The sequence below is a fragment of the Netta rufina genome (genome assembly GCF_964035555.1).
Source record: "Netta rufina genome assembly, chromosome: 11".
In the NCBI taxonomy this organism is placed as follows: Eukaryota; Metazoa; Chordata; class Aves; order Anseriformes; family Anatidae; genus Netta; species Netta rufina.
The window spans coordinates 19,254,708-19,277,189 of record NC_140134.1 but is presented as its reverse complement, the minus strand read 5'-3'; the positions used below and the strand labels follow the sequence as shown (position 1 = coordinate 19,277,189).

The window sequence follows — 22,482 nt, the reverse complement described above, 5'->3', positions numbered from 1 at the left end:
ATGAGGTATGTGGCAAGCTGCTGGGTGAATGGGGGCTGCGTTGCCCTGACAAGTGCGATGGGCAGGGACTGAGCTATGGGGTTTGTGCTCCAAGAACCGTGCCCTAAAACACTTCCAAAACCACTGCAGCGTGCTGGCAGGAGGAACCACTGAAAAGCGTTGCCTGTAGAAAGTTGTTCCCAGACTCAATGTAAATAAGTAGTGGTCACTGCCATGCCAGCTTGAAGCAGTCCCAAAGCAGTGTTAAATGCTGCGCTGAAACTGGGCTCTTTATAAATACAGAGCAGAGAGAAAAGATGAATCAGACCCAAATCGAGGTGTTTCACCCCAAGGATGGAGCACATCTTGGGGCTTGGTGGCAGCACGCTGCATCTCTTCCCCTACCACTGCTGTGGGGGTGGTTTTGCTCCACCACCAGGATGAAGTTTTGGGTTTGGGCTCTGTGAGAGGTGGGAACCCGGTGGCTCTGAGCTGCCCTAAGCCCTGGCTGAGCTGACCACCCAGCCGAGCAAACAGCCTGTGCGTGCCCACGCTCCCCTCGAGTGTCAGCAGAAAAATGGGGGCTGCTGGCACAAACAAGCTTCTTTAATCCCCTTCAACACAACCTTCGTGGCCAGGCTGTGCTCAGCCATAGCTGTGAGCTGATGTGCTTTGATGGAAACAGGGCATTTCCTGAAGCTCTCTCCATGCCGCGTTGTGCTCAAACACTGCAGGCCACAGACGGAGGCCTCCTGGGTTCCCATCTCCAGATTTCTCTGTCAGAGCCAGGAGGTGGCTGGGTTTGCCTTTATCCCAGCAGGGGCAGGAGCTGGAGGTTGGCTGCCTGGTGCTGGCACGTTTTGCTCCATCCATAGCTCACAGATGGTGCTGGGACCCTTTGCTGCCAACAGGTTGCCCAACACGCATCTCCTCTCGTTCCTTGTGGGGGTCTGGCCCAGAACGCCAGGAAGGAGGCAGCTGTACTAGTCCTGGAGTGACGCTAATATTTTGCTTTTATGAACAAATACTTGCAACCGAGCCAAAGTCAATTGCCAGCTCTGCTGGGAGAGAGGATCTAGCATCAGAGAAGGATCTCAATTTTGTTCTTGGTTCGCTGTATGACCTTGCAAATAATGACAATATTGGCCCCAAATGGACCGAGATGAGGTATTGGTGGCTGTTGTTGATTAAAGAGCAGGATGTTTTGGTCTGCAGAGGGGTTGCTCCCTCCAGACCTCACACTGGCCCTCCATCTGCCTGGTTCTTCCCCAAGGGACTCCAAGCAGACTCTGCTGATGCGGGCAGCCGGGTTTCCTTGCTGGCTGTGGATGAAACGAGAGCTCTTGCTGGCACGGAAACGGACCCAGCACATCACCCCCACCCTGCTCCCTCAGCATAAAGATGCTTCTGCTGTGTCAGGTCAGCTCAGGGGCCCAAAATGTGGGACTTTTCCCAAGGTGCACCTACTTGGTGCCCACCAAGTAGGGTGGGCAGCTCTCAGATACATGACAATAGTTGACCAAATGTCCCAGTTTGTGTCTCCAGGCTGTGGAGCACATGCTAAAGGCTGTGGGATGGCACGGTGGAGGCTGTCTGGCCACAACTCCCTCCCTGTTGGCAGTGTTTGTGCTCCTGGGATGGTGCTGGGGAATCCGCGGATGCATTTGAGGGTGGTGGGGAGGGAGCACGAAGGCTGAGTGGTCTGGAGCGGGAAGCAGCAGAGGAGCCAAGGCTGGGGAGAGCGCTGGCAGAATCGTGTTGTTGGTTTTGATTTTTAAAGCTCGGCTCCAGGCAGCTGGAGGTTTCAGGCTGTGGACTCCGCGCTGCTTCTGAGAGTGGTGTTACAGTGGTGTTTGTGCACCCCTCTGCACCCAAAAAGGGAGCAGCCAGGAAGGTTTGCACCACCTGGGGTGAAGGATTGCTCCAGCAGGGGAAGGGAACGCTGAGTGCTGGTGCGTTGCTGGTCCTCTCACTGCTCGTGGGTAAAAGGCAGAGGTTTTTTGATTGATTTTTGACTGAGAAGGGGTTTTCTACAAGTCCAGGCCAGGGGGTCAGTGGGGCTTGGCCCGGGGCACGGTCCTTCCTCAGCTTGGTGCCACCGTGCAGTAGCACTTTGTGCCTGAAGGATGTCACCTTCTGCCTTGGTGCATCGCCACCAGCTCGTGGCCCTGCCAGTGCTCCTACAGCCCTGGTGGGCTGCAAAGTGGGGGGAGAGTGCCTCACCAGCTGGAGGAGAGCAGGCTCCTGTGCTGTGACCCACCTCGGAGCCTCTGCCGCGGTGCTTGGCGAGGGGCCCTGACCCCTGGTAATCCCTGCTCCGTGGGGATATTGAGTTTTCTGTTTGCTTTGCGAGTGAAATTGGCCAAGACGCTGTGAAGGGAGGAGAGAGAGCTCTAGGGAGAGGTGTTAAAGAAATAGGAAAACATTATTAAGAGTGTTTTAGGCCGGCAGTTTCCCTTATTAGTGCTTTCATGATGGAAAGAAGCCACTTAAAGCCTGTGCAGTTGCACGAGGCCACCACGTACAGGCCCCTCGCATCGACGCAGATGGCTGCGCCCAGCCCCTGGCATCACCTTTCTCTTCCAAGCCGTGCCCTGCACGCGCTGCCTCCTTGCCTTACAGATCTCCTCCTCTGGCTGCTTGCCCCTGCTGCAAGGGATGTGCAGGGAATGAGGTATGTGAAATGTTCCCTTTGAGGGGCGATCCTTGTCCAAGGCAGGTGTTGGATAGAAAGAGAAGTCTGAGAAGGAGAAGGGGGACACCAGGTGAAGGACAGCACCAGGAAAAGAAAGGAGTTGGCATCTGCATGAAGGTCTCTGCTCTTGGCAGCCCCAGGCATTCAGTAAATCTCCCTCCACACCAAAAAAAAAAAGAAGTCACTTTTTGAGAAAGGATTGCTTTAAACAGTCCTATGGTTGGGAACGTCTTCCAGGCTTCTCGCAGCTCACATTTCCCAGCCTGTCATGGGGTCAGGCACGGAGTGGTGGAGTTAAATGAGAAATAAGAGTCTCACGACTGTGGGAGCCAAGGTTTGGAGAGGAACAACCCAAACAAACCATAAAACGGAACAAAAGAAAGTGCCAGCTATTCCCAGGTTCCTGATAACATCATCAGAGGTGGCAACACTGGACTTCATAAAAAGCCTCGCTGAACTTTAGGGTCAGGCTCAAACAACGACAGCTCTTTCCTTTGTCCATTTGTGCCTGCATGCCTGGGGAGTGACGTGTGGCTGATTGTTACTGCCTGGGTGATGGCTATCTGTGCGCCGATCTCAGATACCAAACAGACCCTGGACTGGCCTTGTCTGTGTAAAAATCCCAGCGTGGTCTGCGTGGAAGTGGTGGTGCTGCTGTGTTTTCAACCTCTGTGTTGGAGGGTGCAGATTTTCCAGCGTCCTGCAGCTGTGTTACACAACTGGAGCACGTTCTTTTGTTTTTCCTGGCTTTTCTCACCTGCAATGGCAGTGTGCTTGTCTGCTCCTCACAGCATTGTACTGTGATTTAACGTCTGCACCAAGGCAGCGAGATGCCACAGGAAGGCTGCTTTCTGCAAGCAGTAGCGCATCGGTGTGGGGATGTAGCTGGATCTCTGCTCTCACAGGGGCAGGTGTGAAGCAACCTGGGATTTTTGGAGTCTGTTCCTCCTGAAATCATTCAGTCCCAATCCCACAGGGATATTTTTCTTCTGTTCTCCATAGCCTATAAAAACAGGATGCTTTCTCCCATTGCAGCTGAGTGAAAGTGACGCTCCTGGAGAGGGGTGACAGGAGGTGTTTTTGGGGAAGATCTCCAGGGAAGGAGCTCAGGACTGGGCTGTCCGTTTTCAGCCAGACTGGACAGAAGAGTCCCAGAAAGTTTTTCTTGCACCAGTTCAGGAGAATTGATGCAGTTGGAAGGAGACACATCACAAGAGCCTCTGCAGAAGGCTACCCGAGTGGTATCACACACTGGAGAATCCATGCGAGGGAGCACGCCCTCAGACACACTCTGTCCAGGGAAGAAGCTTTAACCAAACCTCTGGCCGACTGAAGGACTGCTCCGTAGGAAACCCATTTTGACAGGAACCTACAGAACTGCTTGTATTTATTTGATTGATCACTTTAAGTGGCAAAAGACCTTTCCTCAGCTATCATTAAACCCCCAGGTGTACCTAGGGGGTGTGTAGAAGGATAATGGCACTCGGGCAGGTGCAGCCTGCGGCAGGGAAGGGAATCACCTCTGCCCCTAAAGGAGCTGCAGGGGCAGCAGGATGTCATCGGAGGGTGCTGGGCAGGAAAGCCTTGCCCAGGCCCAGGACAGGAAGGGTTTGGAGAGGGGTGCCTGGAAGGAGGAGAGGAGGCTGAGCGGGGGCCAAGTTAACCCCTCACGTGCTGGCATTTTCCAGGCGGCGAGCCAAATGACTGCTCGGGCAGATGTATATAACACATGTCTGCAGTCTCCAAAGGGTTATTAACTGCGCAGTAATGGCCATGAAACTTGGCTTCCTCGGCGTACATTTAAAATTGTAAAAAAAAATAAAATAATAAGTAAATATAAAACATTTAGCTTCAGAAGGGGAGAGGGCTTGTTCCCTAGAAACTGTGGGGCTAAATCCACTGTCTGATGGTGAGGACTCCCCCCTGCGAGGGCTGGGGACAGAGGAGAAATGCAGTCACTGCAGCAGGACCACAGCCCCCTCCTGCCATGTGCGTTATCCTTATTGATAACAATTTCAAGACATTTCTGAAAAGCCCACGGTGTTAAATTAATAATGTCTGTGTCTCAGTGGAGCTCTGGGACTCGCTTTCAATAAAACCACTGCTGCTCCTAATACGGTTTCCTCTTTTTATTGCATGGGTACCTCCACAGGGCCTTCTCCTTGCCTGGCTCCAGCCTTTGCCAAGAGCAGGGCCTGCCTGTGACACTGCCCCTGATGCAGGGTGTTGCAGCCTCTTGAGCCCCTGCCCTGAGGCTCTGCATCTCTGTGATGCTCAGAAAGGTCCAGCCCTACCCCATCATGCTCTGTGCCGGCCAGCCCAGCCACGGAGTGACTCCTTCCATGCAGAAAGTTACAGACTTCTCTTTATTAGCGCCCCTTTTCCCCCACACTATTAAATTTAGTCTTTCTTTGTGCTGTTATTTTGGCAGAGGACTTCTGAAGGTGGGAGAAAGGCTCTACTAAATACTCACGTAAATCCACGACCCCCAGTCAAACCCTTTTGTTTGAGGGGAGAGCCGAGGCACCAGCTTTGGTACCTCAGCAAATGAAGACGGCTGGTGGTCTGGGTTTAAACACGACTGTGTGGGGCTCAGGCCAGATCTGGCAGATCACAAATCAGATTCCTCTTGGCTCTAGGAGTGGAGGATTGCCATGGGTGGGAGAGCTGTGGGGAAGCTGCTGCCCAGAGCTGCTGTGCCAGCCTGGGCTCTGGCCTCAGAGGGAGGTGCTGAAGGCACTGGCTTGCTGCAGGTCAGGGGAGAAATTGAGTTTCTGAGGTTTTGCTTTACCCTTACCCATGTTATGCCACAATTGACATAACGCAAGACAGTCCCAAACGGAGATTTTGTCTTATTTGCATGGGTTCTGAGCCAGTCCTTTGGCTTTGGTAACTTATTTCTTGTTAGAGCACAGACCAAGCCTTAAAAGGGACTGGAAAATGCAGAGCTTTTAAATCTCACCTGATCTCATGTTAAAAAAAGCGAATTTGCAACACGGGTCCTGGCTTTGCTCAGATTTTGTCTGCTGGGAACTGGTTGGATCCCCAGTTTCAATCTTGCTGCTGGTGGCTGGTAATGTCTTCCCAGTGCTGCCACGCTGGGGAGACAAGTTTCCTCATGGTTCTCGGTGCTTTGGGCTGCCACAATGCCTGGAAGAGAGAAAATGGGGTTAACCTGCCCATCACAGCATGCAGCCAAGTATCTGGTAACGTGATTTATACACTACAATCACTGCTCATGCAAGGCAACACAAGAAATCCTGAACAGAACTGGAAAACAAAACCTCTTCCACAGAAATGGAAAAGGTAAAACTGACAAGCAAGGGGCTGTCAGTGCGGGCTGCAACAGCACTTCTTAGCCTGAAGTCTCCAGACCATCACCCTTTCTGAACAGGCAAAGGCATGCTCTTGAATGTCTGAGGTCCTACCTGGTGCTCTCTGTAGCAGATGGGGCACCAGCCATAAGGTTGTGAGAGATTTGTGCAAGTTGGGAAAAGAGGCAGGTTTGGCTCAAGGAAGAGGGAGGCCAAACCCTTGTGATGGTGTGTGCTTTGTTTCCTCTTTCTGTTTGTCTTGCTGCAGTCTGGTTCTACCCCAGTGAAAGGAGGGGACCATGTTGGGTGAAATTTCTTGAGTGGAAATCTTTGCTGACGATACTGCTGAAATAATTCTAAATTGACGTTTCTTTGTTCTTCCCTCCATTTTGTGTTAACCTGGTTGTCTGCAAAGCTTCTCGCCAGCCTTTTTCTTAGTTTCAAATGGCCCTTTTCTTAGCACTACCCCAGCTGCCTGCCTGCAGGGATGAGCATCCAAATCTGGTTCCCTTTGCTTGCGTCTCAGAGCCATTACCCCTGTCAGTACAATTTTGGACAATCCTTGTGTAAGTGCTGCGCTGAGATCTGCCAGAGTCATTCGCACTCTTTTATGGGTCTTCCTTTGAATTCTTCAACCATTTCAGTAAAAAAAAAAAAAAAAGAGTTGCAGATTTCTGCACGAGTTTAAAATCCAAGACGCTGCTCTGCTTGGCTGCAGCAGTTTAAAGCTGCTAACACATTGGGTCCTTACTGCTGTCTACAACCCAGCCATGCCAGCAGCACAGGACCTGATCCAGAGCCCACCAAATGCAGTGGAAATCTTTTTTCCTGGTGGAAATCACCTCCTGCTTTCCACAGCCCCTGGGCCAGGCTGGCTTCTGACCTCCACGAAGCTGAGGACACGCAGGGCTTGGCCAAGCCATCAGGTAAGGAGGAGCTCTTGGGGCTGTAGGATCTTGGTGAGGATGGAAGTGGTTGTGTGTGGTGAGGATGTGAGTGTGCAAGGATGTATGTGTGTGAGGACATGTGTGTGTGAGGATGTGTGTGTCACACACCTGGAGCAGTGAGAGGAATGGGAGCTGGAGGCTGAATTCCTCATCTTCTCCCAAAGTGTCTTCTTGACCAGCACCAACAGCCTGTCCTGCCTGCTTTAAATCCCTCTCTTCTTCATCACTTTAAAGAACAGTCTTTGGATCTCAAGAGATTTTTGCACTTGGTTTTTGCCTTTTTTTTTTTTTTTTTTCCTTCTTCCAGCATAGCAAGTGCTTGGGGGAGTATACAAGATTGTCTAACATCTTCGTGCACCCAGATATTCCCAACCTCAATTTTCCTGCTCTTTTGCGAAATAATGGAGGGGATATCTTTTGAGAAATAATGGAGGGGATCAAGCTGGTGGAGAAGGCTAAAGGGAACGATGGAACGGATGGATTTATCATGAGAACTCATCAAACTTCTCATCAAACATCTTTCAGCAGTAGCAAAAGGTGCTGTGGCGGAGCTCTGCGGCCGGCTGGGCCATGCCAGAGGCTTTGTGCCCCTCAGCGAACACCCACCCCTGGCTCAGGGGCTGCTGAGGGCCCTAAGATGGCCCCGGGCCAGCCCTAAAACGGCCCCAAGATGGCGCCCCAGCGCCTGAGGGGCAGCGAAGGGCGCCCCCCGCCGGCCGCCCCCACCCACGTGCCACCTCCCCCCTCCGTGCCCGCCTCCTTCGCAGACAACCAATCAGCGAGCGGTGGGCGGGGAGAATCGGACTTCTCAACCAATGGCGGCGCGGGGCCGCGGGCGGGGGGCGTGGCCGGGCGCCCAGCACGCCGCGGCTGCCGGCGGCGCCGCGTACTGCTGCCGAGGGCGGGCAGCGCGCACACGGCTCCGCTCCGCGCCCCGCCGCTGCCGGAAAATGTTCGACGGCTGCCTCCTGCCCCTCGTCTTCCCCTGCCTGCTGCTGCTGGGCGGGACGGACGCCGCCACAGGTAGCGCTGCGCTCCCCCGGCGGTGGCGGCGGTGCCGGTGCGGACCGCAGGGCACGGCTCCGTGCGGCTCCGTGGTCCCCGTTCCGCTGTTTGCCCGCCCGCTGCCGCGGGGCTCCGTGCGGGGACGCTGCTGGCTGGGCTCGGCTGCGGCTCGCGCTGCTTTCCCCCCTTCTCCCTGCAGCTTTTTATTGGGGCTGGTGAAACGCGATGCTCGCGGCTCCGCTCTCTTTATTTATTTATTTATTTTTATTTTATATATATTTTTTTTTATAACGAGTGGCTTCAGCCTGCGCTTCGCTCCTCTCCTCCCCGCGCGGCTTTGCCTCTCTCATCCGTGTGTGCACGGCGAGCGCAATAAATCCCCTTTTTCCCCCACCGCTGGCTCCATTGTCTCCGCTGCCTGCTCGCAGCTTCCAGCGCACGGAGCCGCCGAGCTGCAACCCGAGCTCGGGGCTGGCCCCGCGGGGAGGGACGGGGGGGAAAACGGCACGGGACCGGTCCCGGCTGGGGGAAAGGCTGCGAGCCCCCGGTCCTCCCCGTCGTGCCCGTGGTGGTGGTGGTTGTGGTGGTGGGGGGGGGGCTACGTGCTCCTGAGCCCCTCTCCCCTTCTCGCCTGCAGCTGGCGGCGCGGAGCTGGAAGTGGTGATCCCGGAGCGAGTGGCGCTGGAGAAGATCCACCTGCTGCCGCCCGCCGGCCGAGGGGATCGCGGCGGCGGCGGCCCCCGGCGCCGCCGGGCGCTGCGGAGGGCGGCGGAGGCTCTGCTGCTGCTTCGCCTGCCCGCCGGAGGCAGCGAGCTCTACCTGCAGCTCCGCCGCGACCTCCGCTTCCTCGCCCGGGACTTCGTGGTGGAGCAGCGGCGCGGGGAAGGGCGGCGGGCGGCCGGCCCTCGGCGGCCGTCGGAGGAGCGGCTCTGCTTCTACACGGGACACGTGCTGAACCGCAGCGACTCCTTCGCCTCCCTCAGCACCTGCGCCGGGCTGGTACTGGCAGCGCGCCCCGATGGGTGTCTCCCCCTCCCCCCCGCGTCCCCTCGGGCTCACGGTGCTGTGGGGAGCTTCCCCGCTGTCCCCTGCCTCAGGGGGTGCCGTTCAGCTCCCGGCTTCGTGCTAGGGGAGGTGCCCCATGGAGGCAAAAAGAGGCTGTGGGGTTGTGCAGGCGCCTCCCCTCAGTGCCTTCCCTCAGCGCCTCCCCTCAGCACCTTGCCTCAGCATTTCACCTCAGTACTTCCCCTCAGCACCTCACCTCAGCACCTCACCTGGCTGCCTTTCCTCAATGCCTCCCCTCAGCACCTTGCCTCAGCACTTCCCCTCAGCATTTCACCTCAGTACTCCCCCTCAGTGCCTCACCTCAGTGCCTTCCCTCAGCACCTTGCCTCAGTGCCTCCCCTCAGCATTTCCCCTCAGCCCCCTGTCCCGCGCTGTGTCTCCAGTGTCCCCCCCCATGAGGGCTTTCTGTCAGTCCCTGGGAGCTGCCCCTGTACCCCAATGTCTGAGGGGCTGAGGCTCACCCCCATAACGGACACTCACCTAAGTGGCTTGGAGAGTGCCACTGGGGCTGGTGAGTGCTCCTGTGGTGGTGCTGCCCGCCATTTGGGTGGTTGGTGGGCTCTGCCTGCCCTGGTCCCCTCTCCAGCAGGTGTAGGGGACACTGCAGTACAGCCTGGGACAGCGGCGCCTCAGCAGGGCATCACTCCTTCAGCCTGCCCCTGCCACTTGGTGCTGGTGCGTGAGGGACTTGTGTGGGGACGCCTGTGGCACTGATGGGAGCCCAGGACCAGCCCTTTCAGGGTGTTTTTCCCAGCCAGGTGTCTGGGTTTCTCTATGTAGTGTTTTCAGGTGGCCCCACAGGGGCTGGGATCTGTGAGTGTCCTGGTGAGAAGAGGTGAGATTACATGGGATGGCCTGTGTGATTCTCAGTGGAGGTTTAGAAGGTCAAGACAAGGGAAAGCTTGTAATACTTGCTGAAAGTGCTTCAGAAAGTCACTGGGGCATTAAGCGTGACTCCCGGTTAGTAGTCCTGGGACGCGTGCCTAACTTCTTGGTGCAGAACTGTTGAGGGATATTTCACCTTAAACTCTTTGCCGTGTTAAACACTCCGTGTGCTCTGCACTTTGGGCTTCCAGCCCTCCTTCCTGAACCATATGAGGGCGCTGTGCCTCAGGTTTAAAAAAAAAAACACACCACAAAGTGGCTTCAAGATGCTGAGGATTTGAGTGGCACTGTAAACCGAGCTGTGTGCCACCGAGGGCTTGCTGAGTTTTAAGTCGATACCTGTTTCAAGCTTTCAGTCACTAACAGCTCTGTGCTTTTGTCACCAGGCACGTTTCGGTGTTCCCATTCATGAAGTGCTGGGCTTCCAATGCTACCAACTCCAGCAGAGCTAAAAAGCACACAAGACAGAGAAGGAATGTTTTAAAGAAAGAAGAATGTAGTTGTAGGCACGGTATTAACTGCCGGAGATCAGGGAATGGAGGAGGGGGAGAGAAAAAGATTGGCGATGCTCCCAGTAGAAAAGTTGGAAAAGAAACAAGACTAGTTAGCCTTTGTTCATTACTCTGCAAATATGAGCCGCAATATTGCAGGATCTGTTTATGTCATGAATTCTGAGCAATGACTAAATTGACATAACTGAGCTAGCTGGCATAATTTGGGACGAAAAAGTGACTTCTGTCAAAGCTGCTGGTTTGTGGCACTTTGGGGGACCAAAATCAATACTGCCACATGTGTCAGTGGCGGTGTTGGTAAAGCTCTGCTCAGTTTGCCTGTGAGTCTCGTCCTGGGAGTGCTGAGAGTGGTGTGGGCAGATGCGTTGAGAGAGAAGTGTTTCTGCATGTTAGGAGACTCCTTTCCTTTTAGAGGAATCCATTCATTTACTTTTCATTCAGATAATCACCGGGAATGGGGAAAGGGCTCAAAGCAGAGGCAGTGAGGCTTATAACACCTTCATGAATGAAAAATAGAGAGCAGAAAGCTGAGAGTCTCTAGGCTGAACCCAAACTTCAGATAAACCTCATGCTATTGAAATGGGTTCACTAAGTTGACCCACGTCACCATGTAGACCATATTCTGGCTAAATTGACCTTTTGGCTTCTTAAGCCTATTTGTAAACATGAAGCACAGCAGATTTTAGCCTCCTGTCACAGTGTTTACTCAGCCTTTTGCAGTGGCTGCACTAAATCCACATACCTGCGATGAAAGCTATATGATTTAGTGGGAAGATGCTTCCAGGGATCAGAGGAATGAAGAGTTTGCCTCGGATTATCTAGGAGTGCCTTGAATCTAGAGCAGAACTGAAGTCAGGCGACTTCAGAGCCCAAATTGTTTGTCTTCTGGTTGGCAATTACAATACCCAAACCATTGCTGCAGCACTCTTTGTGTTTTCCAGTTGCTTCCTTAGGTGCTGTTGGCAGCAGAAAGAATAGAGCTTTGCCCTCAGCAGCAGCACAGCTTCACAGGTGGGAAAACAGTCAAGGTTTGCGTGCTGGGCTGAAAGAAGGAGCTTGGTTGCGGAAACCTTGCTGCCTGTGTATCCTGTCAGTCGTGTCTTGAGCAATGCTAGCGCTGCAGTGGGATGTTTCCTGAAAAATTCACTGTGGGAGTGCTAATGGGGCTGGAAACGGATGCTCGAGGCATCTCGTTGAGAAAAGCTGGTCGATCAGAGGTAGTGATACTGGATCCTGATCTGGCTCAGACTTTGTTGTAATTGTATTCCTCAACCATGCCATAAATCACACAGAAAGTGATGTTCAATGACCGAGGCAGGTGGAGTTCTAAGGAAAACAAAATCCCTGATGCAGTGGCATGAAAACTGAGCCAACACCGGACTGAACAATTGCTTCCTGGTGGTTTTATCAGGTTCCCAGCGTGACATCTGAAGGTTACGTTTTGTTTTTTAAACTCTGCTTGCAGATGCTGCTGTTAACCACTGTCGTCTGGTGTAGTTTCCTGCCGCAGCTTGCAATTGCATCGAGAAGGGTGGCTTGTAGCTGTACCAGGCCGTGATGTGTTTAGAGATGGTTTACCTAAGGTCCTGTCTACGTGGTTAAAGGTAGCACTTGTGAGGACACTGCAGCTTTCCCATCCTCCTTGACAACCTGGGAATTGCCGCATAGATGAGAGTTACGAAGTTCCCCAAAAGCGCTACTGCCTTCAGCTTGGCAGCGCTGTGCCTCGTCTGGGGAATTCAGTTGTGTAAACACTTGGCTTCTGACCACACCGCAGGACTGAGCTGACCTTTCCTGGTGTTGCAGGGACATGGGCAGGAGTGCAGTTCTGCAGCTCGTTTGACCAATGCTACAAGACAGTGTGCAGCACAGGAAATCGCCGCTTTTTTGGGAAGTTCCAGCTCTGTAAGGCCGTGACGTGGGTTGTCTGGAGGTGAATTGTGTAGGGGATTAAGGCTTCTGCTTCCAGCCGTCTGAGGTCAGGTCGTAGATGAGGTATGGCTCTTCCCAGCGTGGAAATTACAGTTTGCTGGAGACTTCGCAGAACTGCTTTCAGGTGAAATTTCAGTGATGTTTTGCCTGTTGCTGTCTGTGTGCTGCCCTTACCCTCTCTAGCAAAGTTTGGCAGGGCAGCGTTACGTTTTGCAGCACTTCTTTGATTCAAGTGCAGGGAGCAGAGCAGAGGAGGCCCTTTCAGCACAATCTATTTTTGCTGTGACTGCAGTGGTGCTTGCTTTGAGTCCTGCTGTGACTTATCTTGTCTTGTGGACCAAGAGAGAGGAAACAGGCAGGGTCATTTGACCTCTGGGGAGGCTTCTTCCCCAGCTGCACGCTACACGGTGCTGCTTCACGCTGCCTCCAAAATGTGGGATTCCCAAATACTTTGATGCATTTCATTTGTTTTCTTTTATACTTCTTGCTAGAGTCATTTGGACATGCTGATGTGCAGTCTGTTGGACTGCAGTGTCAGTGCATTGCAGCTGGTGTAGGCTATTCTTATGTTACACCTAAAGTTTTGAAAAAGTTAAAGTTTTCAGAGGGCGATGGGTACATCCAAATGAGCGTTAGGTTTTGATTTAAACAGACTTCAGGTTCATCTCTAGGAGCATTGTGTAGTCTTGCCTGATCAACACGGAGAAGAAAAGGAGTTCTTTTCTTCCAAGCGTGTATGCTGACGTTTGGCAAACCTCATGCAGCTTGTGGACAAATTTTCAACCCAGTGGACAAATTTCCAACCTCTTGAAATATTTTTGAACAGTGACTCTTCATTTGCATCCCCTGCACCTCCCAGTTTGGCACCATCCGCAGACTTCCTGAGGGTGTAGCTGTTGGTAAGTTTGGGAAGTGTGGGCAAAGAGAGCTGACAGAGCATCCCTCTGGACCTTGCTGTGTCAGCCAGCTGTTCCCTTTTTTCAGGAAGGTTGGGCAGAGATTCTGGAGGTGATGAGGCAAAATGGTTATTATCATAGGGTCGTGATGGTTGTTTGGGTACTAAACAGGGTTAAATGCAAAACGTGCATTTGCCAGTTAGCTGGAAGAAGATGGGTGCTTCAAGTAAGTGCCTCCCTGATGGTTTGTCCTGTTTCTTAGCTAGCCTAGGTTGGGGAATCGTCCCTTTGGATGTATTTCCCTTTCTTCACTGACTGCTGGGGAGATGATGCCTGGTTTAAGGCAGATGTCTGAAGCTCAGTGAACCCAATCCCTGTCCAGTGGTAGCAGGTGCTTCGTGTGTGCAACGGGGCAGTGCTGCCCTTCAGGTGACTGCAAGAGCCTCTGCTGGGATGGAAAGCAAGGGCAGTGCAGGCATGCTAGAATTATAAGAAGATACGATTTCCCCTCAGGAAACCTTCAGCTCTGTCAAATCCTCTCATCCAGGAGACGAGCTGCTTGGCATTCATCCATATCTGGTCCATAAGCCATGAAGTTAAACCTCTCAGAATTGCTGTGCTGGTTTTCTTTGTGGAAGGAGAAAGAAAATCCCAGCACAGTGAACAAAAGGGAGTTTCCTCGCTCGGCAGTCTCAGGGGCAGGTCAAGGTGGAGGTGCAGGCAGACACTCGTGGGTATGTCCAGCTGAAATGATGCTGGAGCAAGGCCTGGCTTAAAGCTCTTGTTTTAAATTCACTTGATTTGCACTTGTAAATAATAATTGACTTAAAGCTGAGGCATAGCTGAGAAGGACAGGTCTAAAAGTCACATGAAGTTTATTAAATCCAATCTGTGTACGTTTTTTTCCTTCATTTTAGGTATTGACTTCATGTTAACTTTGAGGAAATGGTTAAATTAAAGATTTACATGTAACACTTGAGAAATTGAGAAGGGGATGGGATTTGTCAGATGATTATAACTGTTCTCTTTTCTGCGTGTTCATATGTTTGTAACTAATGAACACTTAGGAGAGAAAGAAAAATCTGTTAAAGATGCGGCATTGCACGGATCTTCAAAGATGTTGTGAAAATCAAAAGGGCTGGAAAAACGGTGTAACTGCTGGAGGCTGTTAACACGTGGGAAGGCACAGAGACCGCTGAAGACTTTGGGTTCCTGTCCTGAGTTCGCCCTCAAGCTGCTGCATCTCCCCCGGCGCTACTGGGGATGGGGTAGTGGAGCCAGGCCGGTGTGGTTAAAAACACCAAGTGCCAGCCCTAGTGGTCCCTTTGCTGCTGTTGTGATTTTGGGGGGACAGGGTAAGGACCTGCCTCCTTCCCTGCTGTCTTTTATTTAGGCTGGGAAAAGGCGCAGTGACTGGGGAGATGTGTAGAGGAAGGCTGAGCCAGGGGTAGCACGAGAATAGGTTGGAGAGGATGCAGCCACTGTCAAGCACTGCGGTCCGTGGGGCTGTACTGGGCAGCGTATCTTATCCTTTTAATTGACTTACTTGTTTGGTTGCCTGCCTTCTGAGGCGGAAATTATTCCATCCTGTCCTATTAACTAAGCTGAGTGATTGTCGGCTATATGGTGCTGTCATGCTAGCTGTGATGTCCAGATTAGATTAATAATACAGATGATGATGAATTTAGAATCACAGAATCATTCAGGTTGGAAAAGAGCTTCAAGACCATCTGGTCCAACCACCCCGCTACCACCAATGTCACCACCAAACCATGAGGCCGTTCCCTCTGGTCCTATCACAGTGATCTGTGAGAAGAGGCTGACCCCCAGCTCCACACATCTTCCTTTCAGGGAGTTGCAGGAGCAATAAAGTAAGAGGGAGAATAAGGTCTCCCCTGAGAGAGTGAGCTGAACTCCTAAACCCCTCTGAATTTTTGTGTTTTGATGACTCCTGTGTCTCAGGTGCTCTGGGATGGCCGGGCTGGGCAACCGCTGCCTGTTTTCCAGGACACTGAGCAGCACTAGCATCCAGTGCAGTGCCTGGTCCTGCTCCTATGTGCTCTCAGGACGAGAGGGAGTATGCCAGCTTTTGAGGTGCATCACCCCAGGCAGACACAGATTAGCAGCTCCAAAGCATTTCATTTAACTGAAATGATTTCCAGAGACATGGGAAAATAGCGCTGATAGTTATGTAGCTTTCTGTTGTTCTTCTTTATCTTCAAATCTGGCTTTTTGCAGTCCGTGAAGATCGCACAGACTAGAGAAGAACTCGAAGCATTTGCAGTGTTGATGGCCGGTATCTGCTGCTGAGCCTAGCACAGCGTGTGGTGCTTGGAGTAGTCCGGAGTTGACAGAGGCAATACGAGGAATGCATTTCATATGGAAAAAGCAAAATAATGACCAGAGGATTCGGGTTACTAGGTCAAAACTTCTCATCTGGGCCAGCAGGTTTGAGGACTCTCTAGAACCCAACTGGCAAGGTTGGGGAGAATTGTAACTCCCAAGGAACACTTTACAGGCCCAATCCTGCAAATCTTTCCTGCCTGAAACTCTAGTTGGCTTGTCAGATTGAACTTGAGATTGCTTCTTAACCTATTCCAGGGTGAAGACGCATGGCTCTTTCCCTCCGTAGGTTTCACAATTCCAAAGCAAATGTGAACCATAAGTCCTTTCCAATGGTTTAAATTATTTTCACACTTGATGCCAGAAAAGTTGGGATATTGTCGGGTGGTGATGAAACTGACTTCTTCTTACATATTTTTGGCACCAACAAAAATGGTTGGCAGGTTTTCAGGAGCTCTGGTGTGGCTTTTAGTACCATGGCACCAGATTTACAGCCCTTCTTCTAAATAATTAAAACCTATATTAAATACGGGGGCTGGGGCTACCTCCCAGCTGGAAGATTGGAACGAGGAGGGGAAGTAGCGGAGAGCATCGTAAAGGAGCCTGGAGGAATAAGGCACAGGAGTTTTCGCTGTCTGTGCAACAACTGACAAAGCCCAACCTGTAATGTAAGTGAAGAGGAATTCCCTTTGGAGACTCCAGGGCAGAGTGGGTCTTGTAAATCAGTGTGTATTCTGTAGGGGCAAGAAAAAAAAGTCTGTTTTTCTTCATAAATGGGAGCCCTTCTGGCACATCTTAGGTAATCGGACCTCAGAAGAGGTCTCTCTTGTCTCTTTTGAGACACAGGACTAATTGTTATCAGCGCGCTTTGCAGCCCTGGCAAACAGAAACAGTGATTTCTTCAAGTGCTCTTTGAAAAGTAGTGACCCTTTGCGAGAGATCCTGCTTTTCCCCTGAATGCTGTTCGGTTTGTACGGCTGTCAGAAGGTGAGAGCTCTCATTTCTCTCAGCAGAAATTCCTCTTGCTGGAAATACTAGGCCAAAGGGATTTCCTGGGTGTACGTGAGGACTGAATTTGGCAGGGAGGTGTGGAAATGTACAATTTACAGTACGTATGTAATGTATATTATAAATCATATTAGTACAGTCAGCTGTTGAATATATAGAATTTGCATGTACGTGCAGAGCATTTCTTTGGACGGCTGCCTGGCTGGCACAGAGCTCGGTGACGGCTGGGGGGGAGTCTAGTCTGCCTTTCTGTGTTTGGGATGGGTGTTAGAGTCAGGCAACCTCCAGGAGCCCTTTGGAAGCCCCTTTACCCACCAGGTGTACCAGAGGCACAGTCGGATGCCTCCTGGCAGGCCACGTGAAGCCCTCCTTTGCTAGCAGAAGTTGGATCAGACCTAGAGAGTTCTTCCAAGGGACTGCGTTACAGAGAGCTGTATTTCAAGACTTTTCATTGCCATACAAATAACGTTGGATCAGTACAATGAAAAGGAAGTTTAAAAAAAAAAATCACCCTCATTGTACATGTTCACTTTCTCCAGTGTGCTATAAGCTCGGAGTTGATTACTGAATCTAGAAGCTTTGTTAAGTTTTAAGGTGATATCTTTGCTTTCACTCTCTCCCTTCTATGCCAGAAAAGGAGTGGGAAAGGCATAAAAGACCCTTAAAAACTATCGGTTAGAGGCAGAGGAGGGCTCTCCAGGGGCAGTAGCTGCCTTCCAAAGATGTTCTTGCCAGCCCTGGTGTAAGGTCTGGAGCTGGTGCAAGAAAGGCAGGGTTTAGTGCTCTGACCTGTGCAGTCTACTGTTATTTAGACAGGGCCTTTGTCTTCCTCATGTTACTTATTCCAGGAACGGTGGAAAAACCTTGTCACTGGGAAGGTACAACAGTCCATGCCCAGCTTGACCCCCGAAACCCAACCTATGGCTTGCAGGGAGAGCAGCAATTGTATATGGCCCCTACTGCAATCAGCAAAAGCAGTTTGGTCCCCGTACCAAAAAATGCGGGTGGGTCTGCAAGTCATGCTTGTGACTTCACTTCAACGCTTGTTGTCTGCAGGAATGACGTGCGTAGCTGGTCTGCTGTTTGCAGGCAGCCTTGCTCTGCTGAGATACTAAATGCCATTTGATAGCAATGCAATTCTAGCTGTCAGAAAGGTGATTATGAAAGCATTTCTTTAATAGGGTTTGTTTGTTCTCATGTGAGCTGAGCATCTCGTAAGGCGTACGTATCTGTGGCTCCAGATAGAGCGGTGTTCTAGCTGCAGGGAGAGAAAGAACTCAAAGGCAAGGCGTTGACAAGAACCCCTCCTCCTTTATTTTTATTTTTTGGACGTGTATAACACCTTGCATAATGATGTTTCTGAACAGTGCTCTGTAAAATAATATATATATATATAAATGAGAAGCAGATGAAGATCTCTGTTCTGTACTATGCAGATTGAACGTACCGTAATCACTCTTCCTCACACTGTAGATAATGATTGCAGGGAAATGGTCTAGGTTAAGACTGGGTTGATAAAATGGTAAGGATACCAAACTGTCTGATACCCTTTTTTCCTTTTTTTTTTCTTTTGTGGACAGGTTGGCTATATTCAAATTGGATCAGAGCAAATGTTAATACAACCAGTGAATACATCAGAGACCTCATTTAGTGGAAAAGAACACTTCATCAGACATAGGCGCTCCACAAAACCAAGCCATCCCATGAAGTCGCACATTCCTGATGAGCACTGCAAGGTTGTAGCAGGTGAGCTTGAAGTGGCTCAAGAGAACAGCCATGAGTATGCAGTTGTAATTGTGACTGTGGTCCTGCCAGATATGTCTGTATTTTGTAATTCAAGTGTTTGGGCAGCTGGAGGTGGTGAAAAATGGCATGTGCTAATGAATTCTTCTGCTACTTCAGGCAGAAGGAGCCACATCACAAGGACAGAAATAGTTAGGACACGTGCTATAACCTTGAATTTGGGAGGAGATAAACTTTGACTTCTGCTTTAACCATGCAATGTGATTGCTGCTCAGGAAGGTATTCACACCACTTTTTAGCAAAGACCCAAGTTTTGAAACTGAGGTCAATTGCAAGAGGTGCTCCGGTCTCATTTGGAGCAAATGAGTTTTATCCTTTCTGGAAATCCATCTGAGTGGGTTGCATACAGGGGGTATTTATTAGGACCTCTGCCAAATCTCTTCTTCAGGTTTCAGGGTGCCTTTATGTTCTGTTTTTTCTTTTTTTTTATTTATTCCTCTGTTGCCCTATTGCCCCACCAATATTTCAGGTTCTGTGTTGTGCTGGATACCATACAGAGGCAGCAGGTGAAGATGCCTATGCTATCCTTTACGTGGCTGTTAAAGAGACAAAATGGGAAGCAGAAATAGCAAGTGTAACGGGTACAGGACTGAGATTCACAAGTATGGGAACTGTACTTGGGAACAGAGTGATCAAGAACAACCCCTGTTGGTAGACCTACAGGGAAATGGCAGCACAAAAGGCTTCTTTCTTGGCAAAAGTGGTCAAAGTGGAGGTCTGAAGGAACTGGCTGGAATAGGCAGCCATGAGCAGAAGAAAGTTTGCGTGTATACTTTAAGTTTTTGTGTTTAACCAGGCCTGTGTACCTCCGGAGATGACCTGTGCTTGCTCATTCACAAGGTTGCCTTCTAGCTGGTGTTGCTTGTTGGTAAGTCCTGTGGGCAGGGCCTTTATTTTCTCTTGTGTGGAGCTGAACTTTTGGTAGGTCAGCAGATATGTCGTGGACTGAGGAACTAAAACTCTATTCTGGAAGCAAAGTGGTTGAATTTCATCATGTTTGTTGGGCTCAGAGCACATGTGCACGGTACTGCTGTAGCTCAGCTCATGCCGAGGAGGTGGCAAGGTCCATGTAGTGAGTGTGGATCTGAGGCAGAGGGAAATTGATAGACTGATGCAAAGCTTTCTTGAAGCTAAGGGTCTAGCTCTGTGACTGGATTTTTTCCTATTTGGTGCTGATTGAGGGGCTAAACTAGGATGGAGTTGGGGACAGCATGTTCTTCTCTGGTTCTTGTGTGAGACCAAGATGGCTTTAGTCCTTCCCTCAGCAGTTAGGTGAGGAAAATCAGAAAATCTGGAACCGTGTGGTTTACAAACACGCACGCAGGAGTTTGCAAAAGAGCTGGGAACAGAGTTTGGCTGCCCTGGGTGCTGGTTCTTTGCCTTGCCCACGGGCTGGCTGTGCTAGAAGGGGAACAAAGCACCCGGCTGCAGCCCAGTAGGGAGTACTGCTTGCTTGTGCAAACAGCCACTGCTTCAAGTAGCTGTGTCATAAAATAATGAAATTGCTCATGGGCTTTGCCACTTAAAGGCAGACTCCTGAATGTTTTTCATTGTTGTGGGAAAGAAATGTAAGTCATGGCTGTTAATAGGCTTAGCACGTTAACGACCTAATTGACTCCTGTCTGGTTTGGATTAACTTTTGTGCACAAGGCATTTCGAAACAAAAAAAAATTAATCCTTTCTGACACACAAAAGGTCTATTCCCAATGAAATTGTGTGGAAATGGTGGCCCAGGGGCTTACTTACAGAGTTTTTCCTGGAAAAAGGTGACTCTACTGTGGTACTCTGCAACATCAGCAGAGCGAAGGACTGATTAGATTTGTACTAGAGAACCCTTCTCTCACTGGCTTGTAATTTGGCTCACCCAGGTTCAAACTTGTCAGAAAAGAATGGAAGTTGGGAGTACATAGGAAGTATTCCTGTCCTAGACGTTTTAGATGCACATCCTGTATTATCGAAGATCATAATGTCTGTGCAAATACAACAGAAAAAAAAAAGCCACAGAGTTGCCACATTCATTTTCCAGTCCTTAGGTGTTTTTCCTTGATTTTTCAAAACAGATGAGAATCACCTTGGAAGTTTTTCTTTTTGAAATTTTGCCATTCAGCAGTATGTGACATGATGCTGGCTTATTTGCGATTCAAACAAAATGCAAAGCATCAGAAGCTGCTCTTTAAATATGAGGTATTGATCGTGTCCCAGGAATTTAAATAGCTAGCGGAGTTCAGTGGCAAACTTAGTGTCAGCAGTGCCCTGTGATATCTGAGCTTAGTTGACTTAAAAAAAAGAATTAAAGATGCCTGGTGTACAGTGACTTGTATGAGTATTTGTAGGGACAGGGGGAGGAAAGCAGTTTAAGAAAGCAAAATGAGCTTAATCAGGTAGTGCCGTGTGCCAGCACTGCTGGGTGGATGCAGAGCACAGCTTTTCAGCAGCGTTCTCCTTGTGGTGCTTTCCTTGTAGATCCCAGCCCTGGGAGAGGGAAGCTGAACTGAACGGTTCTTTGGGGCCATGTAGTGCTAGCAGTCTGTTTTGATAAGTGGTTGTTAAAATCTCTAAAACAACTCCTTTAGCTTAAGTAGTTTAATGTCCTACAGCAGCAGAAATTTTTAGAGCTGCGGGAGGGCTTTGTGGGAGCCGAACATCTCCTGGAATAATCTGTACGGGAGGATTAATCTGGCTGCAGGCAGGAGTGGGAAAGCACTTAAGGTTTTAGGTGAGTGGATCTTTGAGATCTGAAGCTGAAAGTGCCTATGAAAGGGTTAAAACATCCCAGGTCTGTTGGTTCAGGACTGATATTTTAATTCCTTTGTTTAAATTCTGAAGTGCTCCAGCGGCAAAGGACGGATCTAGTCATCACGGGCCAGGTGCTATTGTTAGTCATATGATACGTGTATCTGTAGGATTTTTATCACCTGTCATCCAGCAGGAGAAAGAGTTCAAGTCACAATGCACGTTTCTGCTCAGGCACGAACATGAGCCCCTGTGAGGCAAACAGAAAACCCATTAAAAGGTTTCCAGGTGCATGTGCTGTGAGGGGGAAGGAAGGGAAGGTTGGGTTTCATTTGCTCTGAAGCACGGCGTCATTAAAAACATGGGAAATAGCTTCACACCAGCGATGTGAAACATCTCTTTGGTTCTCATCTCTAGAACGTGGGCCGAATCTGGGGTACAAATCTGTTGTCACACTGTTCTGATTTTAAAGAACAAGCTTGGCAACATTTTTGTCAAAGGTCTTGAGGTCTTGTAGTAGGGGATCTTTCTGGAGAGAGGATGGAGTCACAGAGTTTTGTCTGTGGGTTTTAATACCTATAGATAAGAACTTCTCTACAGGTGAGCCAAGCGAGGAGAGAAAGAGGTCACTGTTTTAATGCATCGTACATGATTGTTGCCGTGCCCTCAGGCTCGGCCTGGACCTCCATGCGTAAAGTTCTCAACTTATTCCTGGGGCCCAGAAGTAGCTGCAGGGCATTTTTGTCTTTCAGCAGCATCTGCCCTTCCCCCTAAACTCGGATGTCATAGAAAGAGTCTTTGGCATGGAAGGAATCGGTAGACCAGGGAGAGGACTAGTGGGGAACTGTACAATCTCCTTTGTTAACCCCCCTAAAACTTAGAGTTGGGGCTGGGAAATACCTGAGATAGGGCTTTTTGCATTGCCTTGTCTCTCTGCAACCATACAGGATAAACAATAAAGTTGTTTCCACGCAACGATATCCACCACCTCAGCTGCAATAAATGGATATGGCTGTGGTAACTGATGGAACAAGGGTAGTTTAACATCCGCTGTTATCTCAGGATCCCAGAATGGTTGAGTTGGGAGGCACCTCTGGGTCCATCTGCTCCAAACCCCTGCCCAAGCCTGCACCCGGAGCAGGTTGCCCAGGACCCTGTCCAGGCAGCTTGTGAGGGAAACTCACAACCTCTTCCAATCTGGTCGTATATTTTGCATGTTTCCTGTGCCATCAAAGTCTTAGGATGGGAAAAGTTTTCTGTTATTTTTTCCCTAACTTTTCTTGCTGAGAGAAAATACCAGCGTTAAAGACGGAGTCAAACCATGTTGTGAAAGCTTAGGATTCTCTGCTAACCATGTCATAAAAT

General features: G+C 50.2%; 1 protein-coding gene across 4 annotated transcripts in view; it reads left to right on the top strand.

The window, feature by feature from the left end:
• Nucleotides 1-7,837: 7,837 nt before the first annotated feature.
• ADAMTS17 (ADAM metallopeptidase with thrombospondin type 1 motif 17) overlaps nt 7,838-22,482 on the top strand; it is a 172,973-nt gene continuing 158,328 nt past the window's right edge. For 3 of the 4 annotated variants that reach the window (XM_084293408.1, XM_084293407.1, XM_084293411.1), the window contains exons 1-3: nt 7,838-7,958; nt 8,578-8,939; nt 18,162-18,327. In XM_084293408.1, coding sequence (XP_084149534.1) covers nt 7,886-7,958; nt 8,578-8,939; nt 18,162-18,327 — 601 coding nt within the window. In that variant the 5' untranslated portion in view covers nt 7,838-7,885. Of the gene's footprint in view, nt 7,959-8,577; nt 8,940-18,161; nt 18,328-22,482 lie in introns of those variants that run through there. The other variant, XM_084293409.1, reaches the window with a different exon arrangement.